A 15387-nucleotide genomic window follows, 5' to 3' on the forward strand; every position below is an offset into this window, starting at 1 on the left:
ATTTTGAATTTGGGTTTTTCATAAGCTGTAAGCCATAATCATCAAAATTATAACAAATAAAGGCTTGATAAGTCTATATAATATATTAGTTTCACCTTTTAAGTTGAATTACTGAAATAAATTAACTTTGGCACCATATTCAAATTTTTCCAGTTTCACCTGTGTATATATATATAGAACTAGTATAATATTTTGATCAACATGACATAGCAATTGATAATTCAGGAAACAGAAGACAATTGTATATAATCAATTGCATGAAGGTACCAAATCATTTGCAACTTGTTTGAAAGACATTATCCTACAGTAATAATAACACAATGCTTGATCATCCTTCGTTGACAAAGATTCTGATTTGTGTTGAGTCACTATGAGCTCATCATATTCAGCCTTGAACACATTGATATCTCGTCCCACGTGTTTAATATTTAACATCAAACAGTAAAACTACATCAAGGTCTGAGCGACAAAGAGATGTTTACAATCAGAAAGTTATTCTTTATCAGAGCACATGACGTCCTGAACCCTGAACCGCAGATAAAAGCCTTCGCTGAACACAGGAGGACAGAGGAACATGGCGACGCGCTGGGGAATCTGTGGAGCTGGAAACATCAGCCATGATTTCTGTGTGGCTCTGAAGACTCTTCCTCAGCAAGATCACCAGGTACTGAACTAAACACCTGCTTTAATATGTGGCCGTCTGACTGTGTTCATTAACTTCTTTGTCTGTGTGTGTGTGTGTGTTGTAGATAGTTGCAGTGGCAGCAAGAAACCTAGAAAGTGGAAAGAAATTTGCGAAGACTCATGGGATTCCAGAAGCATACGGCAGCTACCAAGAGCTTCTGAAGAATCCAGATATCGGTGAGTAAATGCATTGCTGTGGGAACTTTTTTCCCCCTCACAATTCTGAGTTTATACTGAGTTTATTGTAATTCTGAGAAGAAAAGTCAAAATTGCCTGATAGATAGATGGACGGACAGACTGATTGACTTATTTACTGATTGATTGTTTGATTGATTCATTGATTGATTGTTTGATTAATTCCTTGATTCATTGATTCATTAGTTCATTGATTCATTGATTCATTCATTCATTCGTTCATTTATTAATTGATTCATTAATTTATTGATTCATTCATTCATTGATTCATTGTTTGTTTGATTAATTGATTAATTGATTAATTTATTCATTTATTCATTTATTCATTTATTCATTTATTAATTTATTCATTTATTCATTTATTCATTGCTTCATTGCTTCATTGATTCATTCATTGTTTAATTGATTGAGTTATTGATTGATTCGTTGATTCATTGATTCATTGATTCATTCATTCATTCATTCATTGATGCAGTTAGTGACTCTCTTCTCCTCCGTCAGATGTGGTGTATATCGGGATTGTTCACACTCATCATCTTCAGGTCGGTCTGCTGTTCCTGAACGGTGGGAAGAATGTTCTGTGTGAGAAACCGTTCGCCATGAACCTGAGAGAAGTGAAGCAGCTCGTCTCGGCTGCCAGGGAGAACAACGTCTTCCTCATGGAGGTGAACACACATCAAACACTCTTCATGTCTTCAACAAACACTCTTCAGTTCTTCACCAAACACTCTTCAGTTCTTCAACAAACACTCTTCATGTCTTCACCAAACACTCTTCAGGTCTTCACCAAACACTCTTCAGGTCTTCACCAAACACTCTTCATGTCTTCAACAAACACTCTTCAGGTCTTCACCAAACACTCTTCATGTCTTCAACAAACACTCTTCAGGTCTTCACCAAACACTCTTCAGGTCTTCAACAAACACTCTTCATGTCTTCAACAAACACTCTTCATGTCTTCACCAAACACTCTTCAGGTCTTCACCAAACACTCTTCAGGTCTTCACCAAACACTCTTCATGTCTTCAACAAACACTCTTCAGGTCTTCACCAAACACTCTTCAGGTCTTCAACAAACACTCTTCATGTCTTCAACAAACACTCTTCATGTCTTCACCAAACACTCTTCAGGTCTTCACCAAACACTCTTCAGGTCTTCATCAAACACTCTTCAGTTCTTCACCAAACACTCTTCAGGTCTTCACCAAACACTCTTCAGTTCTTCACCAAACACTCTTCATGTCTTCACCAAACACTCTTCAGGTCTTCACCAAACACTCTTCAGGTCTTCAACAAACACTCTTCATGTCTTCACCAAACACTCTTCAGGTCTTCACCAAACACTCTTCAGTTCTTCACCAAACACTCTTCAGGTCTTCAACAAACACTCTTCAGGTCTTCACCAAACACTCTTCAGGTCTTCAACAAACACTCTTCATGTCTTCACCAAACACTCTTCATGTCTTCATCAAACACTCTTCATGTCTTCACCAAACACTCTTCAGGTCTTCAACAAACACTCTTCAGGTCTTCACCAAACACTCTTCAGGTCTTCAACAAACACTCTTCAGTTCTTCAACAAACACTCTTCAGGTCTTCACCAAACACTCTTCAGGTCTTCAACAAACACTCTTCATGTCTTCACCAAACACTCTTCAGGTCTTCAACAAACACTCTTCAGTTCTTCACCAAACACTCTTCAGGTCTTCAACAAACACTCTTCAGTTCTTCACCAAACACTCTTCATGTCTTCACCAAACACTCTTCAGGTCTTCAACAAACACTCTTCAGGTCTTCACCAAACACTCTTCAGGTCTTCAACAAACACTCTTCATGTCTTCACCAAACAATCTTCAGGTCTTCACCAAACACTCTTCAGGTCTTCACCAAACACTCTTCAGGTCTTCACCAAACACTCTTCAGGTCTTCAACAAACACTCTTCATGTCTTCACCAAACACTCTTCAGGTCTTCACCAAACACTCTTCAGTTCTTCACCAAACACTCTTCATGTCTTCACCAAACACTCTTCATGTCTTCATCAAACACTCTTCATGTCTTCAACAAACACTCTTCAGTTCTTCATCAAACACTCTTCATGTCTTCACCAAACACTCTTCATGTCTTCACCAAACACTCTTCAGTTCTTCACCAAACACTCTTCAGTTCTTCACCAAACACTCTTCAGGTCTTCAACAAACACTCTTCAGGTCTTCAACAAACACTCTTCAGTTCTTCACCAAACACTCTTCAGTTCTTCACCAAACACTCTTCAGGTCTTCAACAAACACTCTTCATGTCTTCACCAAACACTCTTCAGGTCTTCACCAAACACTCTTCAGGTCTTCACCAAACACTCTTCAGGTCTTCACCAAACACTCTTCAGGTCTTCAACAAACACTCTTCATGTCTTCACCAAACACTCTTCAGGTCTTCACCAAACACTCTTCAGTTCTTCACCAAACACTCTTCATGTCTTCACCAAACACTCTTCATGTCTTCATCAAACACTCTTCATGTCTTCAACAAACACTCTTCAGTTCTTCATCAAACACTCTTCATGTCTTCACCAAACACTCTTCATGTCTTCACCAAACACTCTTCAGTTCTTCACCAAACACTCTTCAGTTCTTCACCAAACACTCTTCAGTTCTTCACCAAACACTCTTCAGGTCTTCAACAAACACTCTTCAGTTCTTCACCAAACACTCTTCAGTTCTTCACCAAACACTCTTCAGGTCTTCAACAAACACTCTTCATGTCTTCACCAAACACTCTTCAGTTCTTCACCAAACACTCTTCAGGTCTTCAACAAACACTCTTCAGTTCTTCACCAAACACTCTTCATGTCTTCACCAAACACTCTTCAGGTCTTCAACAAACACTCTTCAGTTCTTCACCAAACACTCTTCCGGTCTTCAACAAACACTCTTCAGGTCTTCACCAAACACTCTTCAGGTCTTCAACAAACACTCTTCATGTCTTCACCAAACACTCTTCAGGTCTTCAACAAACACTCTTCAGGTCTTCAACAAACACTCTTCAGGTCTTCAACAAACACTCTTCATGTCTTCACCAAACACTCTTCAGGTCTTCAACAAACACTCTTCATGTCTTCAACAAACACTCTTCAGGTCTTCAACAGACACTCTTCATGTCTTCACCAAACACTCTTCATGTCTTCACCAAACACTCTTCATGTCTTCACCAAACACTCTTCAGGTCTTCATCAAACACTCTTCATGTCTTCAACAAACACTCTTCAGGTCTTCAACAAACACTCTCCAGGTCTTCACCAAACACTCTTCATGTCTTCAACAGACACTCTTCATGTCTTCACCAAACACTCTTCAGGTCTTCATCAAACACTCTTCATGTCTTCAACAAACACTCTTCAGTTCTTCAACAAACACTCTTCATGTCTTCAACAAGCACTCTTCATGTCTTCAACAAACACTCTTCATGTCTTCGACAAACACTCTTCAGGTCTTCAACAAACACTCTTCATGTCTTCAACAAACACTCTTCATGTCTTCACCAAACACTCTTCAGGTCTTCAACAAACACTCTTCATGTCTTCACCAAACACTCTTCAGGTCTTCAACAAACACTCTTCATGTCTTCAACAAACACTCTTCATGTCTTCAACAAACACTCTTCATGTCTTCAACAAACACTCTTCATGTCTTCAACAAACACTCTTCATGTCTTCAACAAACACTCTTCAGGTCTTCATCAAACACTCTTCATGTCTTCAACAAACACTCTTCATGTCTTCACCAAACACTCTTCATGTCTTCAACAAACACTCTTCATGTCTTCAACAAACACTCTTCAGGTCTTCAACAAACACTCTTCATGTCTTCAACAAACACTCTTCATGTCTTCAACAAACACTCTTCAGGTCTTCAACAAACACTCTTCAGGTCTTCACCAAACACTCTTCATGTCTTCAACAGACACTCTTCATGTCTTCACCAAACACTCTTCAGGTCTTCATCAAACACTCTTCATGTCTTCAACAAACACTCTTCAGGTCTTCAACAAACACTCTTCAGGTCTTCAACAAACACTCTTCATGTCTTCACCAAACACTCTTCAGGTCTTCACCAAACACTCTTCATGTCTTCAACAGACACTCTTCATGTCTTCAACAAACACTCTTCATGTCTTCACCAAACACTCTTCATGTCTTCAACAAACACTCTTCATGTCTTCACCAAACACTCTTCAGGTCTTCACCAAACACTCTTCAGGTCTTCAACAAACACTCTTCAGGTCTTCACCAAACAATCTTCATGTCTTCATCAAACACTCTTCAGGTCTTCATCAAACACTCTTCATGTCTTCAACAAACACTCTTCATGTCTTCAACAAACACTCTTCATGTCTTCAACAAACACTCTTCATGTCTTCAACAAACACTCTTCATGTCTTCAACAAACACTCTTCAGGTCTTCAACAAACACTCTTCATGTCTTCAACAAACACTCTTCATGTCTTCAACAAACACTCTTCATGTCTTCATCAAACACTCTTCAGGTCTTCATCAAACACTCTTCAGGTCTTCATCAAACACTCTTCATGTCTTCAACAAACACTCTTCATGTCTTCAACAAACACTCTTCATGTCTTCAACAAACACTCTTCAGGTCTTCACCAAACACTCTTCATGTCTTCAACAAACACTCTTCATGTCTTCATCAAACACTCTTCATGTCTTCACCAAACACTCTTCATGTCTTCAACAAACACTCTTCATGTCTTCATCAAACACTCTTCATGTCTTCAACAAACACTCTTCATGTCTTCAACAAACACTCTTCATGTCTTCAACAAACACTCTTCAGGTCTTCATCAAACACTCTTCATGTCTTCAACAAACACTCTTCATGTCTTCAACAAACACTCTTCATGTCTTCATCAAACACTCTTCAGGTCTTCATCAAACACTCTTCATGTCTTCAACAAACACTCTTCATGTCTTCAATAAACACTCTTCATGTCTTCACCAAACACTCTTCATGTCTTCAACAAACACTCTTCAGTTCTTCATCAAACACTCTTCAGGTCTTCATCAAACACTCTTCATGTCTTCAACAAACACTCTTCATGTCTTCAACAAACACTCTTCATGTCTTCATCAAACACTCTTCAGGTCTTCAACAAACACTCTTCATGTCTTCAACAAACACTCTTCATGTCTTCACCAAACACTCTTCAGGTCTTCACCAAACACTCTTCAGGTCTTCACCAAACACTCTTCAGGTCTTCACCAAACACTCTTCAGGTCTTCAACAAACACTCTTCATGTCTTCACCAAACACTCTTCAGGTCTTCACCAAACACTCTTCAGTTCTTCACCAAACACTCTTCATGTCTTCACCAAACACTCTTCAGGTCTTCAACAAACACTCTTCAGGTCTTCACCAAACACTCTTCAGGTCTTCAACAAACACTCTTCAGTTCTTCAACAAACACTCTTCAGGTCTTCACCAAACACTCTTCAGGTCTAGAACAAACACTCTTCATGTCTTCACCAAACACTCTTCAGGTCTTCAACAAACACTCTTCAGTTCTTCACCAAACACTCTTCAGGTCTTCAACAAACACTCTTCAGTTCTTCACCAAACACTCTTCATGTCTTCACCAAACACTCTTCAGGTCTTCAACAAACACTCTTCAGGTCTTCACCAAACACTCTTCAGGTCTTCAACAAACACTCTTCATGTCTTCACCAAACACTCTTCAGGTCTTCACCAAACACTCTTCAGGTCTTCACCAAACACTCTTCAGGTCTTCACCAAACACTCTTCAGGTCTTCAACAAACACTCTTCATGTCTTCACCAAACACTCTTCAGGTCTTCACCAAACACTCTTCAGTTCTTCACCAAACACTCTTCATGTCTTCACCAAACACTCTTCATGTCTTCATCAAACACTCTTCATGTCTTCAACAAACACTCTTCAGTTCTTCATCAAACACTCTTCATGTCTTCACCAAACACTCTTCAGTTCTTCACCAAACACTCTTCAGTTCTTCACCAAACACTCTTCAGGTCTTCAACAAACACTCTTCAGTTCTTCACCAAACACTCTTCAGTTCTTCACCAAACACTCTTCAGGTCTTCAACAAACACTCTTCAGTTCTTCACCAAACACTCTTCAGTTCTTCACCAAACACTCTTCAGGTCTTCAACAAACACTCTTCATGTCTTCACCAAACACTCTTCAGTTCTTCACCAAACACTCTTCAGGTCTTCAACAAACACTCTTCAGTTCTTCACCAAACACTCTTCATGTCTTCACCAAACACTCTTCAGGTCTTCAACAAACACTCTTCAGTTCTTCACCAAACACTCTTCAGGTCTTCAACAAACACTCTTCAGGTCTTCACCAAACACTCTTCAGGTCTTCAACAAACACTCTTCATGTCTTCACCAAACACTCTTCAGGTCTTCAACAAACACTCTTCAGGTCTTCAACAAACACTCTTCAGGTCTTCAACAAACACTCTTCATGTCTTCACCAAACACTCTTCAGGTCTTCAACAAACACTCTTCATGTCTTCAACAAACACTCTTCAGGTCTTCAACAGACACTCTTCATGTCTTCACCAAACACTCTTCATGTCTTCACCAAACACTCTTCATGTCTTCACCAAACACTCTTCAGGTCTACATCAAACACTCTTCATGTCTTCAACAAACACTCTTCATGTCTTCAACAAACACTCTTCAGGTCTTCAACAAACACTCTCCAGGTCTTCACCAAACACTCTTCATGTCTTCAACAGACACTCTTCATGTCTTCACCAAACACTCTTCAGGTCTTCATCAAACACTCTTCATGTCTTCAACAAACACTCTTCAGTTCTTCATCAAACACTCTTCATGTCTTCAACAAGCACTCTTCATGTCTTCAACAAACACTCTTCATGTCTTCAACAAGCACTCTTCATGTCTTCAACAAACACTCTTCATGTCTTCAACAAACACTCTTCATGTCTTCACCAAACACTCTTCATGTCTTCAACAAACACTCTTCATGTCTTCACCAAACACTCTTCATGTCTTCACCAAACACTCTTCAGGTCTTCACCAAACACTCTTCAGGTCTTCACCAAACACTCTTCAGGTCTTCACCAAACACTCTTCATGTCTTCACCAAACACTCTTCAGGTCTTCACCAAACACTCTTCATGTCTTCAACAAACACTCTTCATGTCTTCAACAAACACTCTTCATGTCTTCAACAAACACTCTTCATGTCTTCAACAAACACTCTTCAGGTCTTCAACAAACACTCTTCATGTCTTCAACAAACACTCTTCATGTCTTCAACAAACACTCTTCATGTCTTCATCAAACACTCTTCAGGTCTTCATCAAACACTCTTCATGTCTTCATCAAACACTCTTCATGTCTTCAACAAACACTCTTCATGTCTTCAACAAACACTCTTCATGTCTTCAACAAACACTCTTCAGGTCTTCACCAAACACTCTTCATGTCTTCAACAAACACTCTTCATGTCTTCATCAAACACTCTTCATGTCTTCACCAAACACTCTTCATGTCTTCAACAAACACTCTTCATGTCTTCATCAAACACTCTTCATGTCTTCAACAAACACTCTTCATGTCTTCAACAAACACTCTTCAGGTCTTCATCAAACACTCTTCATGTCTTCAACAAACACTCTTCATGTCTTCAACAAACACTCTTCATGTCTTCATCAAACACTCTTCAGGTCTTCATCAAACACTCTTCATGTCTTCAACAAACACTCTTCAGGTCTTCAACAAACACTCTTCAGGTCTTCATCAAACACTCTTCATGTCTTCAACAAACACTCTTCAGTTCTTCATCAAACACTCTTCAGGTCTTCATCAAACACTCTTCAGGTCTTCAACAAACACTCTTCATGTCTTCAACAAACACTCTTCATGTCTTCATCAAACACTCTTCAGGTCTTCAACAAACACTCTTCAGGTCTTCACCAAACACTCTTCATGTCTTCAACAGACACTCTTCATGTCTTCAACAAACACTCTTCATGTCTTCATCAAACACTCTTTAGGTCTTCATCAAACACTCTTCATGTCTTCAACAAACACTCTTCATGTCTTCATCAAACACTCTTTAGGTCTTCATCAAACACTCTTCATGTCTTCAACAAACACTCTTCATGTCTTTAACAAACACTCTTCATGTCTTTAACAAACACTCTTCATGTCTTCAACAAACACTCTTCAGTTCTTCATCAAACACTCTTCAGTTCTTCAACAAACACTCTTCATGTCTTCAACAAACACTCTTCATGTCTTTAACAAACACTCTTCATGTCTTCAACAAACACTCTTCAGTTCTTCATCAAACACTCTTCAGGTCTTCATCAAACACTCTTCAGGTCTTCAACAAACACTCTTCATGTCTTTAACAAACACTCTTCATGTCTTCAACAAACACTCTTCAGTTCTTCATCAAACACTCTTCAGTTCTTCAACAAACACTCTTCATGTCTTTAACAAACACTCTTCATGTCTTCATCAAACACTCTTCATGTCTTCAACAAACACTCTTCATGTCTTTAACAAACACTCTTCATGTCTTCAACAAACACTCTTCAGTTCTTCATCAAACACTCTTCAGTTCTTCAACAAACACTCTTCAGGTCTTCAACAAACACTCTTCAGTTCTTCATCAAACACTCTTCAGTTCTTCAACAAACACTCTTCAGTTCTTCATCAAACACTCTTCAGTTCTTCAACAAACACTCTTCAGGTCTTCATCAAACACTCTTTAGTTCTTCAACAAACACTCTTCAGTTCTTCATCAAACACTCTTCAGGTCTTCACCAAACACTCTTCAGGTCTTCAACAAACACTCTTCAGTTCTTCATCAAACACTCTTCATGTCTTCACCAAACACTCTTCAGGTCTTCACCAAACACTCTTCAGGTCTTCACCAAACACTCTTCATGTCTTCAACAAACACTCTTCATGTCTTCATCAAACACTCTTTAGGTCTTCATCAAACACTCTTCATGTCTTCAACAAACACTCTTCATGTCTTCATCAAACACTCTTTAGGTCTTCATCAAACACTCTTCATGTCTTCAACAAACACTCTTCATGTCTTTAACAAACACTCTTCATGTCTTTAACAAACACTCTTCATGTCTTCAACAAACACTCTTCAGTTCTTCATCAAACACTCTTCAGTTCTTCAACAAACACTCTTCATGTCTTCAACAAACACTCTTCATGTCTTTAACAAACACTCTTCATGTCTTCAACAAACACTCTTCAGTTCTTCATCAAACACTCTTCAGGTCTTCATCAAACACTCTTCAGGTCTTCAACAAACACTCTTCATGTCTTTAACAAACACTCTTCATGTCTTCAACAAACACTCTTCAGTTCTTCATCAAACACTCTTCAGTTCTTCAACAAACACTCTTCATGTCTTTAACAAACACTCTTCATGTCTTCATCAAACACTCTTCATGTCTTCAACAAACACTCTTCATGTCTTTAACAAACACTCTTCATGTCTTCAACAAACACTCTTCAGTTCTTCATCAAACACTCTTCAGTTCTTCAACAAACACTCTTCAGGTCTTCAACAAACACTCTTCAGTTCTTCATCAAACACTCTTCAGTTCTTCAACAAACACTCTTCAGTTCTTCATCAAACACTCTTCAGTTCTTCAACAAACACTCTTCAGGTCTTCATCAAACACTCTTCAGTTCTTCAACAAACACTCTTCAGTTCTTCATCAAACACTCTTCAGGTCTTCACCAAACACTCTTCAGGTCTTCAACAAACACTCTTCAGGTCTTCATCAAACAAGGACACAATTAGAATAAAGTGTAACCTAATTTTCTTTTCTTTTTCCACCTGGACATGTTGACATGATTCACCCATTTAGTTCTTCAGACTGTCATATTTATAAATGACTCAAATAGATTTTGACTGTATCAAATATTTCCCAAAGTGTTCTGTAGCATAAATGTATAACTTTATGTCTCTGCAGACGAACAGAATAAGGAATCTCATGACAGCTGAATTGAAACATGGCAATTCAATTCAACTCAACTCAATTCAAATGTGCTTTATTGGCATGACAATAGTTTCAATGCATTGCCAAAGTATTTCCAATCGTCAAACATGTACAAATAAATACATAAAAATAAAATAACATAACATAAATAAATAAAATTCAAAAATTTAAATACATTTTAAAAATGTTAAATTTCTCTCTCTCTCTCTCTCTCTCTCTCTCTCTCTCTCTCTCTCTCTCTCTCTCTCTCTCTCTCTCTCTCTCTCTGTCAGGCCGTGTGGTCCAGGTGTTTCCCCGTGTACGCTGAGGTGCAGCGGCTCCTCTCAGAGAACACTGTCGGTGAGGTGAAGATGGTGCAGGTGTATTTCGGCTTGCCTCTTCTGGACCGGACCCGCACCACACAGAGGGATCAGGGTGGAGGAGCTCTGCTGGACATCGGCATCTACTGTCTGCAGTTCGCTCTGATGGTGTTCAAGGGGGAAAAACCCCAGTCCATCCACGCCACAGGAGCCCTGCTGCCCTCGGGTACTGATCATCACACACACTATCACTGATACACACCACTATCAGATCACACTTTTAGTGTCTGATTCTATCAAATAGACACGCGGGCCTGTGTTGCCTTTGCAGATGTTGTCTAATTAGGGAGCGAAGTCAAATACTAAATACAGTGAGTTTTATAATTAGTTTTATTTATTTGTATATGTCTATGTAGTTTTAGTTTTTAGTTTATTTATATCTTAGTATGACAGTATTATAGTTTTTGTTAATATTTTGAAATCAATTTTATTTTTACATTTTTTTGTTTTCACTTTAATTTCAGTTAAAGTTTTAGTAATTTTGTTGTGTTTTAGTCATTTTTATTATTTATATAATTTTAGTTTATATCTTATGATAATTTTATAGTTTTTGTTAATATTTTACATTTTAGTTTATTTGTACAAGTTCTATTTTACTTTTAATTTCAGTTAAATGTTTACTAATGTTAGTTTTATATATATATATATATATATATATTATTATATATAAATATATGTATAAGTTTAGTTTATATCTTAGTTTGATACTTTTATATTTTTTGCTAATATTTTAAATTTTATTTTATTTGTTTACCATTTCTATTTTAATTTAATTTCAGTTAAAGTTTTAGTAATTTGTTGTATGTTTTAGGAATTTTTATTATTTAAAAAAAATATAATGTCTATATAGTTTTAGTTTATTCATATCCTAGTATAATTGCGATACTAATATAGTTGTTAATATTTAGAATTTTATTTTATTTTTTCATTTTTGGTTTTCACTTTACTTTTAATTCAAGATTTAGTAATTTCTTGTATATTTTGGTCATTTTTTATATATTTTTTTTTCCATTTTTTGTTATTTTTAGTAGTTATTTATATTTCTGTCTGTGTCTAAAATATGATTGTGTGTCTGCGTGCGTGCGTGCGTGTGTGTGTCAGGAGTGGACGAGTCGATGGTGGTGGTCCTGAAGTTCTCCGGGAACAGGATGGCTTTATGTACTTGCACTCTCTCATGTTCGCTCCCGAACGACGCAACCATCTGTGGAACCAGAGGAACCATCAGAGTGAGTGACTGAGAACACACACACACACACACACACACACACACCGTGGTGCTTCATTTCACATCATTTTACAGCCACGATTCAAAGCGACTAATATTGCATTCAAGATATGCATAGGGGTGTCACAATATATCGCAATACAAAAATGCATCAATATTTATCGTGGATAGTGACAATATAGTTCACCCAAAAATCTACAGCTGTAATTACAGACCAGTGTTGTTTAAAGGGGGGGTTGATTATGATTTGACTTTTCTAACTGTAGTTAGTGTGTAATGTTGCTGTTTGATCATAAACAACATCTGCAAAGTTACAACGCTCAAAGTTCAGAGTAAAGGGAGATATTTGCTTTTAAAGAAATAGTTTTTTAAGGACTACAACAAACGGCTGGTAGAGACTACACGACATTCCTCCCGGGTTAGTGACATCACCAACCCTAGAATTTACATAACCCCGCCCCCTGAACATGATTTATAGATTATCAAGACAGAATATGCTAATCAATGACTAGAAGATAACTACACATAAGCTTCATAAATTCATCAACTAACCATTCAGAAATGTCCTGTTCTTCTACATGTGTCACTTCTTCTTGAGTCTCTCCATCATTGTCTGACTCCGGTTTCAACATAACATTTTCAGTGCATGTGTGTGTGTGTGTGTGTCCTGTGCCGGGAGCAGCGACTCATTTGCATTTAAAGGGACAGACACAAAACGGTGTGTTTTTGCTCACCCTCAAAAAGTGACGATTTTAACATGATATATAAAAATATCTGTGGGGCATTTTGAGCTAAAACTTCACACACACACTCTGGGGACATCAGAGACTTATTCTACATCTTGTGAAAGCCCTTTAATGCCGAATAATGCAGTTAGGTTCTGATCTGTCGTCTGCTAGGTGGCGGACCCCATGCACTGCCCGACCGCTGTAGAAGTGAACGGGATGAAGAGCGAGTTCCCTCTCCCCGAGCCCGCGTTGCCTCTGAACTTCGAGAACAGCACCGGACTGAGATACGAGGCCGAAGAAGTGAGACGCTGCCTCCTGAAAGGTAACACACACTCAAACACAAGATGTGAAGTATCTCATGAGTTCTGGGTGTCATGCATTCTCGTCTGTCTTTTTTAATTAATTAAAAAAAAAATTATGCTTGCAAACCGTACAGTGATTACATTAATGATATGCAACTTTGTATACAATACACAAAATATATCGATATGTTCAATCTCATCTGAACACCCTGGAGAGGAAAAAAAGGTTAACAATGGATTGCTAAAAAATAGGAGATAATTAAAATCATTACAAATTGAGGTCGTTTTACTTGATTTCTTATTTACTGAGGATGAAATGGTGTTAAGGTACAGTTTAAATTCTTTAAAAAAGAAAAGAAAAAATGGTTTGTTGTCGGTGAATTTACATTCATGTATATAAAATTTGCCAAGAAAATGAATTACATTTATCACAAAGAAAGCTTTGTTTTTAGTTGGGTCAAAATCAAAGTATCCAAAAATAATGTCTTTAAAGGTTACGGATATATATCTTGCTGGATATTATCTTTAATAAATGTGTCAATCATTGCTCAGAATAGAAACATGACAAAAATAAATGATAAACAGTTGCTGTGTGCACTTGGCAAAATGAGTCAATATTAATTTTATATTTCATCATAAAATATTGAACACAGTCAAATTTATTTTGAAAGACAATCCCCAATTCCTTTACTTTATTATTTAGTGAGAAAATGTTTTTGTTAAGGAGCAATTTTCCATATTACATTTTTTTAATAAATTATTCTAGTAAAAGATAGCAGGAGATATAGAAATAATATCTTCAAGAAAAAGGTTATTTCTGTCTTTGTTTTCTGAAAAACATATTTACCCCTAATGAAGTTTTTATTAGTTCAGGAAAAGTTAGTTGTAGTAGAAGAATGCAATTTTTAAAACTCTCGTCTGTGTGTTTTCAGGACTGAAGGAGAGCATTAAAATGTCCCTGACAGACTCCGAGCTTCTGACCGGGATCATGGATGAGGCCCGGAGGCAGGTGGGCGTGGTCTATGAGCAGGACAGCCAATGACTGCCCTCCGTTCATTGATTGATCTGAGGCCTGATTGGACGGCGCTACTCGGGAAAAGATTACGTTTCAACATTCTTGTAATAAACAGTCGTGTGTGTGTGTGTGTGTGTGTGTGTGTGTGTGTGTGTGTGTGTGTGTGTGTGTGTGTGTGTGTGTGTGTGTGTGTGTGTGTGTGTGTGTGTGTGTGTGTGTGTGTGTGTGTGTGTGTGTGTAGTGGACAATATTGTGCACAATAAACATGACACAACTGTGGAATCTGTGGATTTTTTTCTTCAGTTCACCATGATAGTCAAACGAGTGATGCCGAAGGTGGATTTTAGTTTGTTCAAAATATTGTATATCACAAATATAAAGCATGGACATATTATTTTGTGTCTCTGGAATATAATTTGGGTCTGAATGGGTTAATATGGGTTTTTCAGCATGCAAAAGTGTATCATCACCTCATGTCATAGTGTTTTGACTTAAATTCTGTTTTTAATATCATCAAAAATTGTTGTATATTGTAAACTGGTTCACATAAAACTAAAATATAGTAGGCAATATACAGTAGCCTACACACTACTCAATTTTGAAATAAAGGGTTTGTCACCATCTGCTGGTTCTTACAGTAGTGATTGGAGAAACGAAGCTTTTCGAAACTCTGAATTAATTGAACCGATTCCTTCACAACCGATTCCTTCACTGATTCGAAGCTCTGAAACGCCACACGCTGGAGACCCCTGCTGGACAAAACAGTGTAAATGCTAGGAAAACTCAGCCAAAAGATGCATAAAACACCTT

The 15387-nt window shown here is 37.7% G+C and overlaps 1 protein-coding gene across 3 annotated transcripts in view; it reads left to right on the plus strand.

The window, feature by feature from the left end:
- Positions 1 to 15205, plus strand: part of dhdh.1 (dihydrodiol dehydrogenase, tandem duplicate 1) — a 16173-nt gene extending 968 nt beyond the window's left edge. Inside the window, exons 1-8 of one of the 3 annotated variants that reach the window (XR_013798513.1) lie at positions 503 to 664; positions 750 to 861; positions 1381 to 1544; positions 11221 to 11473; positions 12409 to 12533; positions 13432 to 13582; positions 14495 to 14722; positions 14880 to 15205. Coding sequence is in view for 2 of the 3 variants with exons in the window: in XM_079620477.1 (XP_079476603.1) it covers positions 575 to 664; positions 750 to 861; positions 1381 to 1544; positions 11221 to 11473; positions 12409 to 12533; positions 13432 to 13582; positions 14495 to 14604 (1005 nt within the window). In the remaining variant the exon portion in view is untranslated. Of the gene's footprint in view, positions 1 to 502; positions 665 to 749; positions 862 to 1380; positions 1545 to 11220; positions 11474 to 12408; positions 12534 to 13431; positions 13583 to 14494; positions 14737 to 14879 lie in introns of those variants that run through there. The other 2 variants (XM_079620477.1, XM_079620476.1) reach the window with 2 other exon arrangements.
- Positions 15206 to 15387: the final 182 nt, after the last annotated feature.

This window comes from Phoxinus phoxinus (assembly GCF_949152265.1).
Source record: "Phoxinus phoxinus genome assembly, chromosome: 8".
Classification (NCBI taxonomy): Eukaryota; Metazoa; Chordata; class Actinopteri; order Cypriniformes; family Leuciscidae; genus Phoxinus; species Phoxinus phoxinus.